This window comes from Felis catus, chromosome B4 (assembly GCF_018350175.1).
Source record: "Felis catus isolate Fca126 chromosome B4, F.catus_Fca126_mat1.0, whole genome shotgun sequence".
Lineage (NCBI taxonomy): Eukaryota > Metazoa > Chordata > Mammalia > Carnivora > Felidae > Felis > Felis catus.
Genome location: NC_058374.1, coordinates 121969442 through 121994745, shown reverse-complemented (window position 1 = coordinate 121994745; position 25304 = coordinate 121969442). Strand labels below are relative to the sequence as shown.

The 25304-nt window shown below is 36.3% G+C and overlaps 1 protein-coding gene across 9 annotated transcripts in view; it reads right to left on the bottom strand.

The window, feature by feature from the left end:
- Positions 1 to 25304, bottom strand: part of MYBPC1 (myosin binding protein C1) — an 86910-nt gene that overhangs the window by 44833 nt on the left and 16773 nt on the right. For 6 of the 9 annotated variants that reach the window (XM_045062233.1, XM_023257370.2, XM_045062229.1 and 3 more), the window contains exons 2-10: positions 24742 to 24792; positions 22336 to 22377; positions 13714 to 13752; positions 13177 to 13212; positions 11441 to 11551; positions 9538 to 9686; positions 9099 to 9216; positions 7569 to 7620; positions 5475 to 5531 (exon numbers count right to left, since the gene is read on the bottom strand). In XM_045062233.1, coding sequence (XP_044918168.1) covers positions 5475 to 5531; positions 7569 to 7620; positions 9099 to 9216; positions 9538 to 9686; positions 11441 to 11551; positions 13177 to 13212; positions 13714 to 13752; positions 22336 to 22377; positions 24742 to 24792 — 655 coding nt within the window. The remainder of the gene's footprint in view (positions 1 to 5474; positions 5532 to 7568; positions 7621 to 9098; positions 9217 to 9537; positions 9687 to 11440; positions 11552 to 13176; positions 13213 to 13713; positions 13753 to 22335; positions 22378 to 24741; positions 24793 to 25304) is intronic. The other 3 variants (XM_045062228.1, XM_045062234.1, XM_045062230.1) reach the window with 2 other exon arrangements.

Sequence of the window (25304 nt, the reverse complement as noted above, 5' to 3'; positions counted from 1 at the left end):
AGCTTATATTGACGCTCTCGCTTTCCTAGTTAACAGTACAATATTAGGGAGAGAGAAAGGTATCAGGAAGTGTTCTGAAGATGTTTTTACTTATTTTCAACTTGAAAGTTTAAAGAGAAGGTGAGATTTTGAGGAACTTAAGATCAGTTGACATCTAGGCTATAGGCAACTGCAATAATTCGGAGAAGTGGATTAAGAATGAGAAGATTTAAATATTGGTCTATAAAAGAAAAATGATCTCTTTCTCCCTTCATTGTATACATTTTAGCTTATATGTGAAGACAGTACATACAAATAAGTATTTCAAATCTTAGGATTTTGCAAATTGCATTTTCCTACCATATTAGTAAATGTGTACACTAACCATTTTTGCTGTTTTATATACAAAAAAAAAATTGACACTGCCAGAATGGTTTTTTTTGTTTTTTTCTTAAATATGATTTTTGTGGATACATTCACTTTTTTAAATATTTTTTTTTTCTAAATTGGCAGGAGAAAAGGAAAATGAGGCCAAAAATGCTCTCATATCTCATCTTAAAGCACTGTCTTGAAATTTTTTGAAAGCAGGTTGGGTATGAATTATAAAAATATAAGTGTTAAACTTTTATTTTTTTTTAATTTTTTAATGTTTATTTATTTTCGAGAGACAGAGCACGAGTTGGGGAGAGGCAGAGAGAGAGGGAGACCACAGGCTCCAGGCTCTGAGCTGTCGGTACAGAGCTAACGTGGGACTCAAACCCACGAACCTCGAGATCATGACCTGAGCCGAGGTCAGACACTTAACCGGCTGAACCACTCAGGCACCCCTAAATGTTAAACTTTTAAAGCAAATGGCTAAGGTCCCATGAACAAAGGGAAAATAACTTCTTAGTGTAATTATCAAAATTGTGATCCCAAATTTTGATCACTGACTAAAGAACATACGGAAAATATAAAGGACATGAACGATATGAGATTTAAAGTACACTTGTCTGTCCTTATTTTAAAACCAATAAATGAAAGAAAAAATCAAGAATAAACACTAGTTTAAAAGCAAAATGTAACTTAAATTGATTTACTTTGTTGGCTAAATAATCCTGATTTTTAAAGAAAGACTTAGTTGACTGTTTTTATCAGGTTAATTTGGAAACGTTACAGTGACTACTTACTGTGAATAATGCTGGTTTGGGTATGATTTTTCAGGAAAACTGGTCAACACATCTTAAACACCAGTGAGAAAACAGATTCTTGCTATCATGTTAGCAAATGATGGGTTACATGTGTTTGCATTGTCACATTAATTACACCTGTTTCTGTACTTTTTGAGAAAATACTGGATTGTAATCGTAGGGAAGGAGAGGAGAATATAAATATCAACATAGAATTTAGGGTGGCGTTAGGCAAGGATGACTTCTAAATATCTAATTTACATTGTTGTGTAAGTCTTTTTGCCCAGTGGAGGAGGATGCTGAGGCAAATCTCCTGGAAAGTGGAAGGAAGTGGGAGGTCATTGGCCTGTCAGTAACCTTTATGGGAAGGACCAGATAACACCATTAGGGAAATGTGCCTCTTAAAAGCTCAATACGCAAGTATTATTTTCATATGTCACTGAGATAATAACTACACACTCTATTAACACAGATAAATTGAAAAGCTTAAGAAAATTGTCCTGAAGTTGGAATATTGGTAATAATTTGCCAGATCTACTAGGTTTACTGTCTGAAAGCAGTCTAAATTTCAAATACATCCTTTAAATATTTTGTAGAAAGTCTTGGAAAACTGCAATTAAAATGTGTCTGTGTACCTATGTATAGTCTTTGTATGTGTTTCTTCAACCACTTTATTAGTGCTCTATTTTTTTTTGTATTCCAGCCTAAATAGTCCCCTCACTGTAAAAAATATGCCATATTACATTGTGTTAAATTTGTATTTCAACCAAGAAGAATTACATCCACATTTCGAGTATCCTCCCAACACTGCTAAAAGGATATAAAGATACCAAACTAGATTAAAATAGCAAGAAGAACAAGTCAAATACTAAGACATACCTGGATCCATGATGTGAATATTTATGTAAGGGAAGCCAGTATAAAGATCATTGTTGTCAGTGTGATTTCTTAAGTCAGTTTTGTTGGTAGATTCATAAAACCAATCATCCTCACCATTTTTTTTTCATTAAAACACCAAAATACACCTTGCTCTACTATCTTCTTAATCTTAGCAAACTTGGTATACACACACCAGTAACCTCTTTCCTAGTCCATCTTTTTCTATTACTTAATTCAATTCCAAATTGCAAGGAGAAGTATTCATTATTTTTTACTTGAATGTGAGGTCAAGGCTTCTACCTGTAGCATTACCTTAACTCATCCAGAATAGATCTTTACTTACCATGGTGGCTGTGCATGGCCCTATCTGCATGGTTATATTAAATTACAGTAGGAGAGAAATTCGTCTTCTATAGGCACTACTGATTCCTTTTCAAGCATTGGGATAGACCTATATAACATTCACAGTACTTTCATCTACATCAAAATTTCTATAACTTGATGGTCTTAGTAAAGTACAAAGCAATCATAGAAATTTTATATAGAATATAACTTTTATATTATATATATATAAATATTATATATAATATAAATTTATATATTATATATATTATATATATTAAATATATATAAATTTTATATAGAGTAAAACTTTCAAGTTGAAAGTTTTATTCTATATAAAATTTCTATGATTGCTTTGTACTTTACTAGGACCATCAAGTATATATATACTTGAAAGTTTTATTCTATATAAATTTCTCTCTCTATATATAGAAATATATATTTATATATAAATATATATTTATATTCTATATAAAATTTCTATATATATATATACTTGAAAGTTTTCTTCTATATAAAATTTCTATAATTGCTATATATATATATATATATAATATCCCATAACAAGATTTTGCCTAATAGATTTATTCCAATTTAGCTAATGTCTATTTGAAATACTCCAGTTTTGTTCAGGTCAAGGAGATCTTTTGTTGTAGAGAGATGTTGTAGAGAGATATAAAGATACTTATTTTGATAGGGATTTTGCCACACACTCTTGGAGTAGAAATGGTGTCATTGCCACAATGAAAACACATGCAATTCACAAATTAGTAGGAAAACACAATGATTTCTAAAGTTATAATGGTGATTAGTATAGTATATTAAATGAATATAGTCTTAGGCTAACAATTTAATTATGAGTCAAAATCATAATTAGGGGATGTAAAGAAAGTGAGAACTGGAGACATGTTTGCTGCCCATTTTGTCTTCAGTAATTTTGATCATTAATTAGATTTCTTTGACTCTACAAACTACTAGTAGTCATTCTTTTTTCTTTCTTTTTTCCTTTTTAATCAGAGCATGGTGTTTAATAATCTATTGTATTACATCTTGATTGATTGATTTGTGTGTGTGTGTGTGTGTGTGTGTGTGTATTATGTCTTTTTATGAATAAAGGCTCTTCAAAGGAAAATGTCACATTTTTGGTGGGAGTGAATATTTGACACCTACTATGAGCCAGCTTTTTACATTTGATTCAAGTAGTTTTTGTTCTCCACGTTTACAGATGTGGAAAACAAATCTCAGAGAGGACATGTAATTTGAACAGTCATGCAGTTTGTAACTGGGAGAGTTGAGACCCACATCCATATTTTTACCACCACCTTTTCCTCCCACAAAAGTGTATTACAGCCCTTTCTGCATTCCAGGCACTGGAAGGCACTGGCACACAGAAGGCATAAAGGAAGTACTTAGTGTTTTCCTGGTTGAGTAAATGATTGCAGGAGGAAAAAAAATCTCTTGTCTTCCTACAGTGTCAATTTGTATTATAAACTGAAGCACCAACTTCCAAAGTAGATTCAGTGTGGTATTTCTTATATGGAATGAGCTGCCTCAGAGGAAAACGTGGATTTAGGTCCCTGCCCTGTCTCTAGCTGTATGACTTGGGGTAAGTGACTTGATAGGTCTGGTCTTTGATTTCTCACCTGTAAAGTGAGGAAGGGTAAGTTTCACTTAGGGTCACTTCATATACTATTGCTTTAAATAAATTTGGGGAATTAATAGATATTATTGAGACTAATGATTATTTGAAGTAGCCAAAGAGGGAAAGGTATATTTGATACTGCCAACGTCTCTTGATTGGCTAATATCCACTGGTAATTAATAAATTACCAATATTTATTAAATTATTAAATATTAACAATACTGTTAATATTTCTGTTCTCAACCTCAACTTTTAGACCTGGGGGAATTTTTCATTCATAAGGACTTGAATAAAGCCATCCAACTGAACTGAGAACAGACACAAGTCCATTTTATTCTACTTGTAATTTGTTGTGAAGTGTATTTATACACATTTCTTTAGTAACCATAGAAAGCACTAAAAGTAATAAAAAGTGAACCTGAAAAGTTAATGAAAACTGATATCAATATTATATATTATTAATTTAGAATCATAGTTTTATGATTTATTTGCACATTTGATAGGTAAATAAAATCTCAGCAAATATCAATTTCTTTTAGTTGTGCTATAATAAATATCTGAATATGTATAGCTTTATACAAAACACATAATACATTATATGATTATGTATATGCATATATGGGGAGAAATCCTATAAAATCATTATGTACTGAATATCCATAATGAAATCTATAAATTTTATTGTAAGAGAACAATGTTAGGGAGTGTGACTGATAATACTAAACATTTATTTCTATTTTACTAATTTATTTTATCTCTAAAATGCATATTTTTTGACTTCTAAACATTTTTAAAATAAGGATGTATCCTATAATCAATAATGTGTCATAATAAACACTTTGGAGCAATGTTTTCATTGCTTGCTGATTTATAAAACACATATATTAAAATGAATGGTGTCTTAGATTTGATGAAATACAATCACAAATACTATTTTAAAATAGGTCTTCCTTTAAAAACATTATATATATATATATATATATACATATATATATATATATATATATATATATATATACACACACTGACACCTGCAGACTTTTACCAAAATTGTGAAACTGAACTGATTTTTTGGTAAAATATCAAAGGCAGGAGAATAGAGGCTCTAGTTATTTGATCATGCTTGAAATGATAGAAATTATTAGAGAAATCAGAGGCTTCTAGGTATTTAAGTCTTCTGCCTCAGTTTTCAGATCTCCTCATCCCCAAATAAGAAAACATGTGAAACTCATGAAAGATTTAAAAAGAAGTTTAAAAAGCATCAACTAAAATCTTTAGCAGATTAGTATGCAGTGGTTTCTCTGTCTCTTTCTTAGTTGATTCTGTGTTATATTCTATAAGCGAAACACGTTTTAAGAAATGAGAAATTCTTCAAAAAACATCCACTTTAAACTTGACTTCTCTTAGTGAGTGTCTAAAAGATTTCCAGGCCACAGCGCCTCACTCCATCGCTCGGTTCTCACCTACGTTTCAGGAGACCACTAAAGTCAAGCTCCCCTGCATCCTCTTGACCTTCTCCACTGTCATTAACAAAAAAAAAAAAAGCAAATCTGGGTTTAATGCTGAGACATATACACAACAGTTTCCCCCAAACACTCTACATATAACGTATATGCAATTTTGTACTGGCACACAAGTCATGGGACTAAATCAACACAAACTATTTCTTTTCACACAAGTGACATTTTAAATTTTGGGGTATGTACTTGTGGAAAAGTAAACATGAAGAGCTTGTGTTACTCTATGATTTCAGAAGACACATTTTTGTAGATTGCATATATAAAACTGCTTGGATTTGTGTTAAAACAGAGTAACACAAATGCACTTAAGCCAAGCAACACAAAGTACTTTGTTTTTCCAAGTTTGGGGGCTGTAGAAACATACCTGTGTAAAAAGCAAAGGACTTTTGCTGATCTCTGTTATTGATGTCAGAGATTGGCTTGGAGAACGAAGTATACCAGTGTCAAATATATAAGTACAGAGCTTATATTCAAAGGTAACTTCTTTGTGTCCATCAATAGTTGAATCAGATAATGTGATACCAACATAACAAAAATGGAACTAGTGCAGAGCTTTTTAAAAGATGCATTCCTTTCTGTTTTAAAGGGAAATCATTATAAACTTTTCATTTTCTTATTGATATTTATACCTTTTCAAATGTATTTTTCAAAAATTTGACTTTGAATTATTGATGATCCCTTTACTAGGAATACTTTCCTATAGAGAAATGCATCTTAAATTAGGCATGCAGCCACCTTCATGATTTCATAGAAACTCTAAATAGAAGCTATGGAGCTGACATTTAAATGGCACTACATATTTACTTACATGTTTAATTTTTTAATGAAGATTTTGTTTCCTGCTCTTTACAAATGTTAGTTATGGTTTCTAAGGAAAGAGTCTGCGGGTTTAAAAACAGTGTGTATAACACGTAAGTTATAAGAATTAAACTCAAATAATGTGTTCCCAAAATTTCTTTAATAGCAGGTATTTAGAGAAGACCTTTCGAAGAAAACACATTTCTATTCTTTTAAAGCACAAAACTTAGTAGATTATGTCTCCCTCTCTTAGAACTATGCTCATAGGATGAGCATAGTTTTAGACCTACACATTTGCTGATCATGGAGAAAGGGAAGGTGGAAGGAAAGTAATAGGATTTGAACTTATGACTTAAAAAAAATAACAACTTATTGATCAGGTAACATTAAATATATTTTAACTAATTAAAATTTTCATTTATTCATAATTTAGGAGAGAAATATGCCTTTTATTAACAGACTAAATCATTGCTTTATGATAGGTTGGGATGATTTTCCTTATCAACAAAACTAAGTGGATTCAGTCTTAAGAAGAACAAAATATTTGCTCTCATTAATGAACTTACACTATGGAAAAATTAAGTACAGAGAGTAAGATAATGTCTGGAAGGGGCTAGTTACATTTCCTGTAGACTGGAACTTTTTTTGTTTTTCATTTTTCTTCCATGTCCCCCAACCCCCAATTTTTCAGCCTTGGCAGTTGCAAAATAAATCAAATGGGTATCTATATTTTGCCTTTCTACAGTATTCTTTATTCTAATGAACTCAGTGGTCTTTCATTTAATAATCCAATATTTAAATAGCCCTAACTTCAATAAGTCACTACTTAATTGTGGAGAATGGCTCCATAAGCAATTTCTAGATGAAAAGCAATATAAATAAAAGTTTTCTGACATCACTCAACTGATGCTATATCATTATACATCTTTCTTGGACATTTGGTGGAAAATAATGTAATTAAGGACAAAGTCACACGTGAAGAGACTAAAAGTGTGTTTTCAAAAAAATAGGAGCTTCACTATGACCAGAATAATCTAAAAAATGATCAGTATACATCTGATTTGAAATTAAACCTACAGCTTTTCTAGAACACTAACCTTTGGATACATAGTATGTTTGACTAGAGTGAAGAGGTGCTCTCATCTGGAAGACAAGAGTGTGGAGGAAGGGAATATGTGTTTGAAAACCCTGCACTTGCACGTTATACCAAAGCTACCTACATTCCCCTTTTGAAGTTACCTTCTCTTGAAAGCAGATCTGATGTCAATGTTTGGAGTAGTCCCAGTAGATTCTTTGAAAGGAAAGAAAACAATAAAATAAATACCCATTAAGAAGGCAATTTTGTGCTCAGTTCCTTTCCAGGCTGTGGGAATTCCTCAGATGGAAGAAACGCCAGGTGGAGTGGGGGATGGCTCTCCTCCTGGATGGCTGAGCTGCTGAGGCATCATACCTCATCCTCCCTCACACAGAATTGATGTGGGGACTACAGGAGGTACCATATCTAGCTGTCATTCTACCTGCCTTTCCACTAGAATTACCTAAAGAATTTAAAAAAAAAAAAATCAGCTTCTTGATCTCCTTGCTGGAGATTTTGATTCACCAGATAAGGGACAGGCACCCAGAAATTAATACTCTTCAAAATCCCTTCAGGTGATTCTCAGAGATTCCTGGCTAGGTTGAAGAGGCCCTACTCAGGACCAGATTCCCACTTGATACAGAAATCTCTACAGCACGTCCATGATCACCCAGGCTTTACTTGGCGTCTCCTGAAATGGGGTTTCATACTCTTTCCAGGCTGTGTACATAGCTTTAATGAAAGAACTCATGCTGAAGTTAAGTAAAAAAAAAATTTTTTTTTCACCTCCTCATAACTCCTACCTTTAGATTCTAATTTGTCTGAAACACTTTTGTGTGACAGCACTTCCCCTATTTATCTGTTATGGATGCCTGGCCTCGTTCACACCATATTCAGCTGATTAGGGTGTGGTTTCTGGGTTCTTCATCCTGCTGGGTACCTTACTCCAGAAGAGAACCAGGTTGATGTATGGTACCCATGGCCAAAGACATTACTCTAAATGTGGAACAAGTAGCATGTTGCGAGAGTAGTGTTATTTTCTAAGCCTAGATCCTATTCCACTTGTTATAGCCCAGTATTAAATTATACCAGCTTTGTTTCTTGTGGCTTTATCACACTTTGGATTCATCTTAAGTTTATGATCTTTGCCGCCAAGTCAACTTTCTGTTTGTATACTTATAGAAGTGTTTTTTTCCTAATCTACATGCACACATTTACATTTACCCTATTAAATTCACTCTGGGCAGCACACAGAACATATGGATGGAGAAATTCCCCATCTGACATTAGTCCTTAGAAGAGAAATCCTCCCTTCCACCTGGGTGTCCTGACATCCTTGGTACCATATGAAATTATCCCCCAAACTTGAGTGGGAATAAGTTGACCCAATGAAACAGGCACATTCAGTAGAAGAACAAATGGCATCAGCCCTTATCCAGAAGATTGAAGGAATACAGATAGCATGGACAAGAGGTACCTAGCAGTAAAATCCCCTGAAACTCCATTTTTAAATTGCTTCATAACAATTTAACTCAGCAGGCTTGCTGAGACTACCACAATCAGAAACACACACAGTTTGAAAGAAAACTTTATTTTCAAAATCTCATAGTATTAAATGACCCTCTTCTCCTCTATCCCCTCACATCCCATGGGGGAAAAAAACCACATCTATCCAGACAAGAAGACTTTCTTACCATGTACTTCAAGATCGAATGTGCAGCTGTCAAACTTATCCTTATAGGTGACCTCACACCTGTAGTTTCCTGCATAGTTCTCTTTGGCCTTGATGATCTGCATCTCAAATGTGTACATCTGCAACAAAATGCATCCGGCATATTTCAGCCCCACCTTGCCAATGGACAGAAGCTACCATCACATCTCAAGTATTTTTGAAATTCCTCAGCATTGGCTTACTGTTTTTTATCTGGGAGCTCCAGCACAGTGCTGTCAACATAGGAGGGGTCAATGTGCTCCCCAGCCTCTGGCACAGCAGGGCAACCAGGCTCAAGTATAGGCACTAGGAGTGGTAACTCTAGAGAATTTTCTGGGGCTGAAATCTCTCAAAGCTGAACCTCAAAATGACACAGAAGGAATGACTGAACTGAACCCTGTGCCAGGAGATAAGGGCCATACCCGGGTTTGCCTTTCGAAGGTTTCCTTCAGCTGAAGGTGCTTCCCAGCTTTGCTGGCCAGATCCATCCATTTCCCTTTGAACCATTTGATGGTGGGTTTTCTAAGAAGGTCTTCAGCCTTGACTTTGGCTATAAAGGTGATATTTTCACCTAGAAAAAGCACAAGCAATTCAGACTGTGGCGTAAAAAGTGCCATTAGTTTTGCTCTCAGCGGGAAGGAGTTACACAGGATTGCCCAGCAGAGGCTGTGATGTGACTGGTGCCCTGACTTTTTATGCATGCCCTAGGAGTTCTTAGGGTACTCCAACTTGTTCTGTTTTTGAAGTTATGAGGCAGAAAAGGAGCAATGGGTTAATAAGGAAATAATTTTTGTTTGGCTTTATCATGTATAAATGAAATAAAAATGGAAAGCCTCACAAATGTATGGATTTTTTCCATCCTCTTTATTAGGCAAGATGATGGGAAGTCTGGATTTACATGACTAAATGTGACTAAATAAAATTGATCTTTTCAAAATAAAACTACTTATCCATTTGTATTGATTTTTGGGCCCTAAGGACATAAAAATTCTAGCCTAGCATCCAGCCAAGCACTTTGGTGTCTTCTAGAAATACAAGGGGAACAAATATTTCCATCCACATGCAATGTACTCCTATATTCTAGACCTGAAAGAGGTCATTTTAGAATATAACCAGTCAGCTAGGTGGCTCATTTGTTCTGATCACAATATATTCCTTATAAAAACTTATTTTGTGAAAATTCCTGGACCACTAGGTCCTCTCTAACTTACCACCCTGTTTATTTCCTTCATGGCAGTTGGCTTTTGTGATTATCTGTTTGTTTAATTTCTCATTGTCTGTTCCTCCCATTAAGACTGTAAGTTCTGGGGCACCTAGGTGGCTCAGTTGGTTAGGAATCTGACTCTCAATTTTGGCTTAGGTCATGGTCTCACAGTTTGTTATGTGGAGCCCTGCCTTGGAATCTGTGTTGATGGTGCTGAGCCTGCTTGGGATTCTCTCTCTCTCTTTCTCTCTCTGCCCCTGCCCCACTTTCTCTCTCTCTCAAAATAAATAAATAAATTTTTAAAAAGATTGTAAGTTCTGAATTCTCACATGTTATACTAGTATTCAGGACAGTGTCTAAAACAGGAGGTGTGTAATCAATATTTTTGGAATGAATGTCTCCAAAGTGAACCCTCTATCCCACTAGTTTCTGCTGAGATACTACTTGTTATCATATGGTGTGTGTGCAGATTTGTAATCATCTTATGGAATGAGTATGCCTCAATGACAGCAAAACTGGCTCAGAGCTTTAAGATACACCAGACATTGTTCAAAGCATCTCACAGGTAGTATTCCCATTTTACAGATGAGGAAAGTGATTTGAACCCAATCTGACTCCTGAGTCTAGGAACTCAACAACTATGTGCTAAACGTTCCTAAAATGATAGCTTTCACTCTCCGTTTCAGGTTAGAAAAATGAGAATCTAGTATATAAATATGATAGAATAGTATTCAGCCATTAAAAAGGAATGAAGTACTGACTCATGCTACAGCTTGGATGGACCTTGGAAACATTATGCTATTGGAAAGAAGCCAGCCACAAAAGGTCACATATTGTGTGATACCATTTACACCAAATATCCAGAGCAGGGAAATCCATAGAGACAAAGCAAATTAGCCAGGGGCTGGGGAGGGGTAGGGGACGGAGAATGGGCAGTAACTACTTAGTGGGGTACATGGTTTCTGTTTGGGGTGATGAAAATGTTGAGATAGAGGTGGTGGTTGCACAGCACTGAGTGTACGAACAGCCACTGGTTGTTCACTTTAAAATGGTAAATTTCATGTGGTGTGAATTTCACCTCCATTTCAAAAGGAAAGCAAGATTTAATGCTTGGCACTCACCAACTTTCACTGATCCTGTTTGAGGCTTCTCCACGAAGAGGGTGGACAGCTGGGAATTGGCGTTCTGCTTGTCTTGTTCCTCCGCAGCAGGCGACTCGCCAAGAGACCATTCTATTGAGAATAAAGGAAGGAAATGATCATTTCAGGGCCACATCCTTCTTAGGCAGACTTACCTGGGTTTGTCGTTCTTGTCAATGCTGAAGCTTTTCTTTGTCTAATAAACCTGGATAAATATAACATCATTCTTTCCATCCATCTCCCCTGGAGCCATCAGTAGAGTGACAGATTCCCATTCTTACAAGGGGTGCCTCTTCCATATAGAACATTTTCTAATTCCTAGAAATAGTAAAACTTTTCAGGTAGGTTGTTACTTTGTGTTTCTTGGCAGCCAGAGTTTCCCCGTCCTGTCTGTCCCCTAACAGATAAATAATGATGGGAAGTATATTAAAGCAGAACTGTGTCATAATAGGTGAATGACTATAATGTGCCACGTCCATACAACAACAGAACTGGAAAAGACTAAAGGAAAAAATCAGTTTGCTGGTCAACTGAGAAGGGCTAGGGCCAGACCTAGCCTGATATTTCTAGATTCCTTGCTTTTATATGATTAGATGATTCCATTGGATTTGCATAAATGAGGCGGTAGTTTGACAATTAAGTAACGGATCATGACCAGCAGGCACAAGTTCCAAGAATACTAGGTGCATCCTGCAAAGGGGGAAAAACAGAAAAAGAAAAATCAACTCTGAGGCTTTCCCATGAAGAGAGAGAAGCTGAAAGTGAAGTTTATTTTCATTTTTTAGGTTGCACTCCAAGTGCTAGGCTGGTATTAATCAGTGGTCAACTCCAGCAAGGAGGGCAGGAGAGAGAACTGTAGACATTCCTTCCCTCTGTCTCCAAGAGCTAAACGCAGAGAAGTTCAGTTTCAGCCACTTAGTAACTGGAAAAAAAAAATGCATGGGTTGCCAACTCTCTGTTAATGTTTCTTGAAAAGAAGGAAATGTACATTTAGTTATTTTAGTTTTCAGGTATCAGTCATGCTATCCTTAGAAATCATCATTTTCACAATGAAGTTATACAATGTAGTTACATGATTACGTGTGTGTGTGTGTGTGTGTGCGCGCATGTGAATGTCTGTGATATTCATGGTAAGAATGAATTATGGCCATTCATATTTGGAATAAGTGAGCAGGAATTTGTATTGTTTTGTTCCTTTGTGTACCCACAAGTGCCTGCAAAAGTGCCTGTCCCTTTAGAGGCCCACAGTGGGATTGTAGTGAGCCCTTAACACGAATTTGTCGAGTGAATGTACGACCTCACAAAATTGTAGTGACTGCTGACAAGATACATTTGGAGGTTTTTACAAACTGTAATAAAGTTCTAGAGAAGTGTGAATTATTCTCTAACTTTAGCATATCCCCAATATGGAGATTTTCAGTTTCTTGATCTCTTTGTATTTGCTAAATGTTAAAAAAATGATATCTACAATAAAACAAACAAATCTGTGATATATGTGGCTAAATTCCTGTATTTGTGTGTGTGTGTGTCATGCAAAATTAATCATTTCTCAATACATTAGTTTTCTTGTAAGAAGATTTGTAATAAAATATTGCTTTTTTAAAAAAGCTACAAACAGAATAAAACAAAGATTAGAATTAAAACAGCTTCAAGAAATGAGGTCATTAGTGACTATATTAGGATGGGGTCGGGACGCCTTACTGCAGGCGAGCGCTCACCTGAATCTTTTCTTTCCAGGGCCCGACTACCCACACCTGAAAGGAAAGTGTGATTCGGATGATACAAGGGCAAGGGGTGAAAATGGACAGCTGACTCCAACCTTCTTGGATTCCCCTAAACCCTGTCTCCCCTCATGATGGTTAAAAAAAACTAGAAATCGTCTTGGGGAAAAAAAAATAGAAGTCAGCTTGTTTGGAAGATTAGTAGAAGAACAATAATAAAATAAAAGAATTCAAATATCTAAAGAACAGGGGACAAGGACATATAGCTGGAAATGAAAGAAAAACATTTTTGTCCTTAAAATTCATACCCAAGATTTACTAATCTTATTTATTTCACAAAGAAAGTTTCCTTTCATTTAAAAAAAAAAAAATCACCATTAAAGCCCAAGTTTTCCCTGCTGGTGTTGGCAGAGGCAAACGCTGGTGACCCCGCTTTGCACACTGTCTCATCAAGGTTCTCTGCCTTTTCTTTTTCTTTATTGTCAATTAAAAATAAATTACAAAGTGGGGGTAAGGAGTTGGAATCATCCTAACCTGGAGGCACGGCACTAGGCGTGGAGGCTTCCTCTTCATCTGAAACAAGAAATAGGAAGAAAAAGTCAAGAAGAAAAGGACTTTGTCCTGCAAAGGAGAAGTCTCCTGCAAAAAGAGAAGGCTGAAAAAAGAGAGAACACACAAAACACCCTGAACTGATGAGTCAGCCTTAGAAGACTCGGTACCTGAAAGATTAAACTCAGTATTACAGACCAAAGAGAAAAATAAATAAAAACGTGAGAGAATAGAGCAATCCAGTGAAAGTGTAGATTAAGAAATGGAGCTCTGTGCAAAAATTTCATGTGACTGTAGGTTAGGAAAAAAATTAATGCTAAAAATTGAACCTTGACAAAATCAACAACACAGGTGTTTTAGAGTTCTTATTTTGTAACTAAAGTCAGTGTCAGATATAATTTGCATGCCACAGTCATTTGAACATAAGCATAAAAAAAGCATAAAAAAGAGAATTTGTTCTCTCCTGCCCCCCAAAACCTTGTGACTAATTCCCCTTTTATATTTAGGAGACAAAAGACAGCACTAACTACATTAATTAAGATAAACCAGTTAATTAAGATTAATTAAGATAAATCAGATTAATGATTAATTAATTTAACTGGTAAACTTACTAAGTTTACCAATATTTATTTTAGGAACTTTGTGAGCATTTCCTCATGATTATATTGGTATTGGCCAAATGCTGTGTAATTAAAAAAAATATTTATGAAAACACATTTGTAAAATTCAAAACAAAATTGCTTTAGAGTGTTCATGTGCAGAGGCACTGAATATTCTCCTTTTCTAAACTGAATTTCAAAGGGTCTATATAATTTTAGATGCTTAAATAGGCATTCAGTGTTATCTGAACCTCTGCCCCTCCATTCTCGAAGCGTAAAAACTAATGTCGGTGTAAATAATAATAATCTTTGTACTTAAAACACTAGAATAATTGTGAATTTCAAAAAACTTATGACTATATAAAATAGGATACAGAAAATACATGTACATGGCTGTTACTTTTAAAGTGCTTAAAAATTCCTGACAAAAGGTAAAATAGCACATTTTTATATAATATATCATAATTATAATTATAATATATAATATTATATATAATTATACATAATATAGACTATTAGAATATTTACTACAAAGATTATTTACTAGCCTGAGATTTCTTTTCTAAAACTGCCGAACAGGAATATGTTTTATTACTTTTTACAAAATAACTAATGTAATATGTCAAGAAACTTGATGTCATGTCTTCAAAATACAAGAAGGGATTCACTGAACACTGGGATTTGGGATTCTTCAGAGGAAACTTTCTGGGGTCAAAAAAGCTTGGAAAAGCTAAATAAAGTCAAATGTATTTTATTATATTGTATGGATGTGCTCTTACTGAGGGGTATCGCAGACTTCTGTATGCTAATGGACACTGGCACTGAGGGGTGGAGACAAAAATGATACAGCAGTTAGCCCTTCCCAAATTTTGTTCACTTTTCAATCCTTTTCTCCTGGAACATCCATTAACATTCCACAAAACCGTGCATTTGGGGAGGTATAGGTATTTCTGAGCTATTCCAGATGATTGTTAGATAATCAAAATTTTACATAACCAAAAATAAAATACCTTGAGATTTTTCTGTATCATTTGTCATGCATTTAATTCATTATTTGGTATTCTATTCTTGTAACCTATTCGAAGGCTTTTATTTACTGAAGTATGTAAAGGATCTTGATTTAAAGTCCTGTCAAAATTCTTTAAAAAAAATTTTTTTTTAATGTTTATTTTTGACAGGGAGAGAGAGACAGAGCATGAGTAGGGGAGGGGCAGAGAGAGAGGGAGACATAGAATCCAAAGTAGGCTCCAGACTCTCTGAGCTGTCAGCACAGAGCCCGACGCGGGCTCTGAACTCACAGACCGTGAGATCATGACCAGACCCGAAGTTGCACACTCAACTGACTGAGCCACCCAGGTGCCCCAGTCCTGTCAAAATTCTTGAAAATGAAGTTTTAAAACTGAACCAAATCCTGGGAAGGAGCTTCTTTAACTAGAAACTAGAAGCTGGAACCATTTTGAGTCAAATGAACATTTTATACAGGTTTTTGTGGTTGCTAGTTTGCTTTGTGCACTGTGCATAGTGAATTAATTGTTTAGAATGCAAAATAATTGAGAAAAGAATATTTACATACTTGCATAAAATGAAAGTGAAAAGAGAAGCCATTTGTTGAGCAGAAATTTGATGGGCAGTAGTTTCAGAGTCTACTAAATGTTAAAACTAATCGGAGGGACATTCACAATTATTTTAGACTATTAAGGCCCCACATATTAAAGCAGTGCTTCAAAGTATCATGAAATGATACTCTGGATGGTCCCACATTACTTCCAAACAGCAATTACCTCCCAATTGGCACTTCATTGTACATAAATGTTCAACTTTACTGAAGTTCTAGAAAATATAATTGACAAGGGACAAATTTTATGATTCCCTCCTTTCAAAAGTAGCTTTGGTCCTGGCATCCCATAGATTGGAGAATGTAGTTAAGATGCTGGATCCTCATCTTAAATTCTAAAAAAGGTGCCTGCTTGAATTTGGTTGAATTGGATGAGAATGAAAGATCTAATTTTCTTATTTACTATGGAAAAACAGGTTCTACTGCTAGAAGGGAAACAGAATATCCAACTGTTCTGGGTTGTGCCTAGTTCCACAACACATATATTAAAGCCAAGGCATCGTACAAAGAACATTTTCAAACAAAACAGAACAAAAAATACAATACATAAGTCGTATTTTCTTTTTTTCTATTTAAAAGTCACTACAGTGACGATGAAAAACATCTGTTTTGGGGTCTTCAGAATACGACATATCTGAAGACCACAGACCGGAACACCAGACACTCTCCCCTAGCTCACGGAAGGGAGATTTACCAACACAGAATTTTACTTGTCCTTAGGTCATGGGAAAATAGCACTTTTTGTAAAACCATAAAAACGGTTCTTTAAATAACTGAAGTTCCCAGAGAAGAGGGCCTGGAAAGTAGAGGAAAAACTCTGTCTCATATTACAAGCTTGGGATTTTAGGGGGACACATGTAAAATCTGGAATGCAGGGAGAGAACTCTAGAGATTATAGAATATATAGATTCTTATGATTCTACACATTCTCTTCGGCATAAAATAATTTCTACCTATGGTTGATATAAATTGCCTTTTTAAATTAATTTTTAAGTCATACAAAACTTGGGACAATTGATGAGATTTTTAAAAAGACCAAAAAGCACATGAAATTAAAGTATATGTGACTCTCAACAAACCTCACTTAACCACTTAACCTTGTTTGCGACCAAGTTCTGAATTCCTCAAGCATAGTAATCAGTTGTGGAAAACATTGGCTCATGTGACCAAATTAACCACAGCAGCAACAACAATCATGTATGTAAGGAAATAATATCAACAGCTGACATGAATTCATCATGTTTGGAGGCATTTGATTAATTGATCACATTTTCTTTTTTTTAATTAAAAACTTTTTTTTATTACATTTCTTTAGTTTTGAGAGGCAAAGAGTGTGCGTGGGAGAGGGGCAGAGTGAGAGGGAGACACAGAATCCAAAGTAGGCTCCAGGCTCTGAGCTGTCAGCACAGAGCCCAATGCGGGGCTCAAACCCACAAACTGTGAGATCATGACCTGAACTGAAGCCGGACGCTCAACTGACTGAGCCATCCTGGAACCCCTTTTTAAAATTTTTTTAACCTTTATTTATTTTTGAGAGAGAAAGAGAAACAGAGCATGAGCGGGGGAGGGGCAGAGAGAGAGGAAGACACAGAATAAGAAGCAGGCTCCGGGCTCTGAGCTGTCAGCATGGAGCCCACCATGGTGCACGAAGCCACAAGCCTTGAGATCATGACCTGAGCTGAAGTCGGATGCTTAACTGACTGAACCACCCAGGCGCCTACGATCATATTTTCTTAATGAAAAGGCACATGCCTTCATACCTTGATACTTCTTATTTTTTCAATGTTTATTTATTTATTTTTGAGAGAGAAAGAAAGCGTGAGCAGGGGAGGAGCAGAGAGAGAGGGAGAGAGAAAGAATCCCAAGCCAGCTCCACACTCAGGGCAGAGCCTGAATTGGGTCTCAAGATCAGGATCTGAGCAGAATCAAGAGTTGGGCCCTAGACCAACTGAGCCACCCAGGCGTCCCTTGCACCTTGATACTTCTAAAGTCAGGATTCATCCTACAGTAAATATATACATTTATTGAGTCTTTTTCTTTTCCAAATCTATTAAATCAATGTTGTATCTTATAATGGCTGTGTCGTAAAATTGAAATGTGTGGTGATAGTAGTACTTTTTCTTCTCATTTTTTTTAAAGTTTATTTATTTTTTGAGAGAGAGAGAGAGAGTGGGGGAGGGACAGAGAGGGAGGGAGAGAGAGAATCCCAAGCAGACTCTGTGCTATCAGCCCCAAAACAGGGCTCAAACTCATGAACCAGGAGATCATGACCTGAGCTGAAGTCAAGAGTCCAATGCTTAACCAATTGAGCCACCCAGGCACCCCAGTGATATTAGTTTTTAACAAAGATCATTACAAAGAAGTAATATAATTAGAAAGCATAAAGTACATTGGATGGTTGGTTGTCTGATACCTAAAGGTAAAATGACACAAAAAAATGTTAGCATGTGAATTAAAAACACCAGAACAATGCTATTGCAGAAAAGGGATCTAAATGAAGACAAAAAATTGGAATCACTCTTTGAATTTAAAAAAAGGATCACATCATTTAGGAGAAAACTTGCTAGAGCTTGCGCTGGTTCACTTCCTCATTTGCCAGCCACACTCATGCCAAATGAAAGGCTCTTCATCTCAAGTTATGTGAGATCTTTAATATGCACAAGGTTCATTCATGATAGTTTATGGGATAATATTGAAGTTAATGCCTGGAAAAAAGAAATTACGTCTTTATTCACTTGCAGTGATTACCAAAAGCGAATATTTTTCTGAAAGAAAAATAAAAAGAGGCAGTAAATATCCCATTTGGGCTTACCAAAATATATCAAGACGCAAAAATTAAAAAAAAAATTGTTTTTAAATGCCCGAACTTAGGTATTGAAGTGAATAATGATTTTCAAAGTAGTCTCTGATGCTAATGCTCTGGCACACCTGGAATCACTCCCAAGACCAGCTTTGAACTTCCCGTGGGATCAGGTGTTAAGGTGGAGATGAGACCCAATCTCATTACCCTGTGTTCACGTGTACAAGGTTGACTGGCCAAAAAAAAGTATGATCCCACTTGATCACCAACATTATTCTCTACACATGGCCCTCCATGACAATTGTCTGTTTCCAAAACTGAAAGCCACTGTCCTCTGCTGATGGGTGCTCTCCCCTCCAAAGCTCCCTAAAGTTGGCTCCAGGAGAACAGGACCCAGCAGCCAGACCCATGCCTGCCACAGAGCTGACACTTAGTGAAAACTTGCTGAATAAATGGACATTGGAATAAAAGACAGATCTTTTGGCCCCACTGAGCATGTAGAAAAGAACCTGTACCTAGCACCCCATTGATTTGCCATCTGTGTTATTCTGAAAGAATTCTAAGCCATAGCAGCATTGATTTTAAAAAGACATTGCTTCCCAGTATGATCACTCTAAAAGGGATTTGTGCATCTAATTTCTGGTATTGCTGCTTGGTTACACACATTTCTATATTGTCATCTCTATTGTTTCAATTCCAGGACAAAGTTATCAGTATTAGGGAACAGGGTAGCTGGATGGACAACTCCAGAGGCAAGCAAGCAAATAAACAAACAAATATTAAAACCCCTTCCTGGGAAATCAGCTATTTCCCAGACAGAGACTCTTAGTAAATGTGAAAGAGTTGGCAAATCTAACCTCAAACACTACTTGTAAGATTGATATAGGAATGAAGCAACATTCTGCGGCTATCAAAAAATTTTCAGAACGTTTCCAGATTGTTCCAGAAAGATCCAGGCAACCTGAGAAAAATATTAAGTCTACACTGCTGTGCAAAATTTTCTTAGTAGTGACAGTCTCGGAGCTACTAACTGAATATACTTCAACTAATTAGATAGAAGACTAAGTGCTGAGAATGTACTAATATCCAGGAGTGGCCATTCTCAATGGTTTTAAGTGAGTTGGCCTCACAGTAAAAATCATCCATCTCTTCTGGGGATGCATAGCACCAGTGTCTCATCCTGAATCTCACTGACTCAAGAGTGTGGGGGATGTTCATACTCCTGCCCAGAAAACATGGTAAGTGGAAATAAAAATCTATCGAGGGTACCACTGTCTATATGACCAAATAGCTAAGCCTGCCTGGAAATTCAATTGTTCATTCATTCTACAAGTATTTATTAGGAGATTGCCGTGTGCAGCTCTCTGCCAAACACTGGAAGAAATGAGCTAAGGGGACCGAAGAAGTGTTAGGACATGGTGCCTGACTGTCAAAAAACTTGAAACCTGTTAGGGGAAGGACTGAACCACTAATACGTGATTAAGTTGAGAAAAGAGCGATTTGATGCCAGAGGCCATAGGTCCAAGAGAAATCAGGAGGAGGAAGGGCAGATGAAAGACAGCTAAGACAGTCCAGGAAAGCTGCACAGAGGAGTGAAACCTGAATTGACAGGTTAAAAAACAATGAGATGAACTGAGGGCTGAGGGAGGGTGAAGGGCAGATAGGGACATTCTAGTCAAGGCTGAAGAAAAGGTCTGCTACACCTGTCAATTCTGTTTATGCTTATGCAAACCTTCTTTCTCAACTAGGGAAATACATAAAGCGGTGATTACTGTGTCTACCTTTTACATAGCATTTTCTTTGAAATTTCCCTCTCCTTGATGAAAGTAAGTAATAGTTCAAGAGGACTGTGTATTAGAAAATAACTTCCATCCATCTACCTTCTTTATTTAGGGATGTCACTTTCTATCCTAAACTGATTTACTTCCTAGTCATGGAGAGCAAATAGAACCATGGCCGTTTATGTGGCTGGGAGCATGACTGCATGTGGCCATGGGCTTGCTTAATTCTGCAAATGTCAGAAAAAGTGCTGCTAATTTCAAAATTCCCTAGTCATCTGGTCTAGCTCTTTCATCATACTGGGTTTTGTGTTTAGAGAAGAGTTTTTGTTGATTAGTTGACTGGCTGATTGGTTGATTTTAACTTATAGGAAGGCATTTTCTCATTTAAGCATACAAATATAATGATGACTTTTCACATTAAGGGTCAGGCACAGGCTTTGTTTAAACATCGACAGCTTGCCCTCTGGTATTATATCATCTACTTTGTTGGTTGAGCCTTACAGCTTGGTCCAACCACCTTTCTAAATTTGGAAACAGAGGGGTATGCCACTGGCCTTGTAGAGAATAATGTTTCAATAGCTTCAGCCAGGATATCTAAACATCCTTGAACCCTTCTTATGGAAGGAGTTCTAGAAGTTTGCACTGTCTGCATTCCATAAGCAAATAACCTTCAGACTGTAGCCCATGTGGCCAGGATTACTATTCATGTTACTATCCATGGGTGCCACTGAAGGTCAAGGACAAAAGCACCAACATTATGTGTTCATTTATGATATTGTAAATTCAAGTTAACTGAAGAAAAGAGGTCCAATGTACTGAAAGAAAAAAGCATATTACTAATGTATAGGAGACAATAATACCATAGGAATTAGGTAATAAAATATGACATAGTAAGAACAAAGAAATACTTAGCATGCTTTTGAGTAGTGTCCAAAAAAAAAAAAAAAAGAAATATTGCAATCAAGAAATAATTCGTTATTCCAAAATTTAAACTGTGTTATTCAATCCACAAATAAAAGAGGAACTTTTAAAAATGATGATACAAACATATAGGCAGAATTCTCTAATCTGTATCTGTGAAAACTTTCTTTTGTAGAAGGGTAATGCTCCTTAGCTTAGGACAGTTGGTCCTTCCTCCACGGAGAGACAAAGGAATGAATATTTCATGGATCCACAGTAGTAAGTAGTACATGATAAAGATTATTCACTTTCTAAGACTGGACTATCTTCATATAAAGTAAAAATAGAATAATATTACAATCATAAATGAGTTTCCAATTCAATAAGGATCAACATAATGTTTGCTTAAGGTTGTACTGTCAATATATTTAAGCCATCATATAAATCTAGGCAAATATACAATGTTACAAAATAAGATGCTAGCCTTAAAAAATTGCTAGTGAAACTTGGAACAGTTCATCAGTAACATGAAAATATTCCATTTAAAAAAAATGTGTAATCCAGATAACTTTCCAAACTGGCACAATCCCAAGAATACCAGATAACTCTTTTCCTTCACATGCACATGGTAACTTGGAAACTACCAATTGATTTGCTGGCATCTCAACAAATGCTTGTGATATTTTTATCATTGTTGTTTTTCTTTTAGAAAGGTGTATCATGAAAACTGATCAAAGCGCCCGTCATTATGCTGACTGGTCATGCAGGTAAGATGCAGAAGAACTCTAAACCACACCGATGAAAGGTAATGTGGAGAAGTTCTATAGGACCACCATGGCAGTCATTACTGACCTCTTTCTACTGACCTCCTTTTGTTGAATTCAGCCTCACTTCCCCTTCCCCGCAACTCACCTTTTGTTGGTGTAGTTCCGGCCTCTTTCTCTTTATTTGGTTCTGTATGGAAAGTACAAGCACATTTTTAAAAATGTCTCAAAGAAAGCATTTAATTGTGTGATGAGCAATGGGGTGGAGGGTGGGAAAGAAGAAATTAATGACAACAGTACAGGTCATAAATGACACCACATATTCACTTATTACACTATACATGAGTTATGGATTTGGGAATTTATAATGTAGAATCCCATTAAGCTTAATAAAAGCAATGAATAACTCTGATCACTTTTGAAAAAAGTATACATAGGGACATGCAATACAGATTTTGTTAAAATATACTTAGCTATGCTGAGACTATGTTAAATGTGCTTATGTAGAAGTGAGTATAAAATGTGGGTCACTTCATTTTAGACCCCAAAAGGGACTGACTTTTTAAGGAAGTTTGACCCACGTAGTGATTCTAATTGTTTGGACTTCGAGATGATATTATAGTAATAAGCCGGGGTATACAATCTATAATTATACAGTAGTTTCAAAGCAAATATTTTGGTGCATATACTAATTTTCTAGGTTGAATGGAGAGGCAATAATCAATGCAACATGAGAGCAGTAACATCCAATTTCATCAGCTGAGGCAAACCATCTAGCTTTCTTCTCTCCATCCAGAATTATATGAGTTTAGATATTTGCAAATATGTCTGACTTGTGATATATGTGAGAAAAGAATTATTTTAAGCATGGATTCTTTTTTCTTTCTGGATGGGTGAAGTAGAGGTCTGAATCTTAGTTAACTAATAACTACTTTAACAGTTTGGGAGGAGACTTGCTTTAGCAACAGGAAGTCAGTATTGTGTGATGAATATGAAATATGCCTATGCCATAATAAGGGGAACTTTAGAGCAGCCCAGTGACCTCAACAGATCTGAAGAACAGAAGGGAGAAGTTATGTCTTCAATGGCCTGTAGGTTTTCAGTGTACTCAATATTGGCAAAAATAAATTTGTATGTGCAAGGAGAAAACACACCAAAGAAGAAGATCCTAAGAAGAATGTCACACATCTATACTGGCTAAAAGAAAACTAAATTGAGATCGTCCCTATTTGAACTCACGTGGCACTGAGCTTCGTTCATTCATTTTGACACATGGCAATATTCTTCTACACTGGTTAAGGGTTTTGAGTGTGTGAATCTTGTATTCTTAGCCGGGCAAAGGGGCTCCTATGGGCAGTCAAATTTCTCAAAGTGGCTTCCTGAAAATGATCTCCAGATGGAAGAGCTTCATAATCACCTTTCAAATTTCCATGCAAAAAAATCACCAGCAACTGAGGCCTTTTCAGTTTCTGCTTTCACCTAGACAGGGTTGGTCTACAGTGACTTCTCACCCCTTGACTTCACACCACATTGTCAATTCAAGAAACCTGCATTAAATCACTTTCTGCCTTGTGAGATTCTCACAGTATTTCTTCGTGTTTCAATTTAGTGGTTGTATTATATTTGGTGGTTCTCCAGGCTGTATTTTATTTTCTATGTGGTTGTAAGCAAACTGAATTCAATATAATGTTTTCTTCTTAGAGTTCCAATATTGTTCTTTTCCTTAGGTCTATGTGAACGTAAAAGCAGGCTCCACCTGTTGTGTGAAATAGTAATGCCCACTGTTGCTGGGCATCCCATCTACCTGCCAAGGGGTTCACTGGAACTCTTTTTTTTTTATGTTTATTTATTCTTGAGAGAGAGAGAGTGTGAGCAGGGGAGGGGCAGAGAGAGAGAGGAAGACATGGAATCTGAAACAGGCTCCAGGCTCTGAGCTGTCAGCACAGAGCCCAACGCTGGGCTTGAACTCATGAACCACCAGATCATGACCTGAGCTGAAGCTGGATGTTTAACCAACTGAGCCACCCAGATGCCCCTTGCTGGAACTCTTTATTCCTGTTTTTTTTTTTGTTGTCACCAGGGGGACAACAGGGTACTATGAAGTGGAGGCGTTGAGCCTCAGAGGCCACCGAACTGTCCTGGAAACTGTTTCTTGAGGAGTTGATGGTGACGTAGTTCACAAGAAAGAAGTGGGCTTTGTTTGGCTTTAGCTATATGTGAAAAAGCTCTGCAAATCCTTCATCCCCTCAGAGGCCCAGGCTCCACAACACTAAAACGTGCACATGACAACAACTTTGGCATAACTAGAAGGGTCTCCGTAAGTGTATGATGTGCCATCCAAATCAGATTAATGTGAGAGGACTATACAAACACAATATATTATTTTTTATATCATTATTATTATCATTATTATTATAAGCCTGTTACAACTGTGGTCATCCAATTTCTCTGGAGGAGTTAGATTAAAACTCACAGTTTCAATGGAGGCCAGATCATGCTGGGATGGAGGTTCTGTATTTGCAGCCCAGACGTGTGAAGTAGTGTTTTTACTCACCTGGGGGTGGGGCTGGGGCTGGAGCTGGGGCTGGGGCAGGCACTTCATTTTCTAGAAATGAAAAGAATAATGGAAGTATTAGTCTCACTTCTCCGAGAGAAAAGCTACTTTCCACAGCCCCAGGCTGTGCTCAACTCCAGGCAGTTAATCACCTGCACTGACAAGAGGGACAGAGCAGGAAAAGCATCAACCTGTGACCAAGACACACAGCCTTTTGGTATATGGTGTGAGGTAAGGATCTAAATGGAATTCTATAGATTTCCAGGAGGACTAAATGGAATTCTATAGATTTCCAGGAGGTGAGTTCGAGCCCCACCTTAAGTAAGTAGAGATTACTTAAAATTAAAGTCTTTTTCTTAAAAAAGCAACAACAAAAAAATTTTTTTAAAACCCAGTTTGGTCTAATAGTCATCACTATATGCAGTCTAGACAGGCTGGAATGAGTGTATCAAGAATGAACTACACCTCAAAAAAATCAGAAAGGAGCAACACAGGCTGTTAGGATGCATTGATATCTTTTTTCATCACTAATTTTTTTGTGTTGGGCATAAACTTAAATTTAA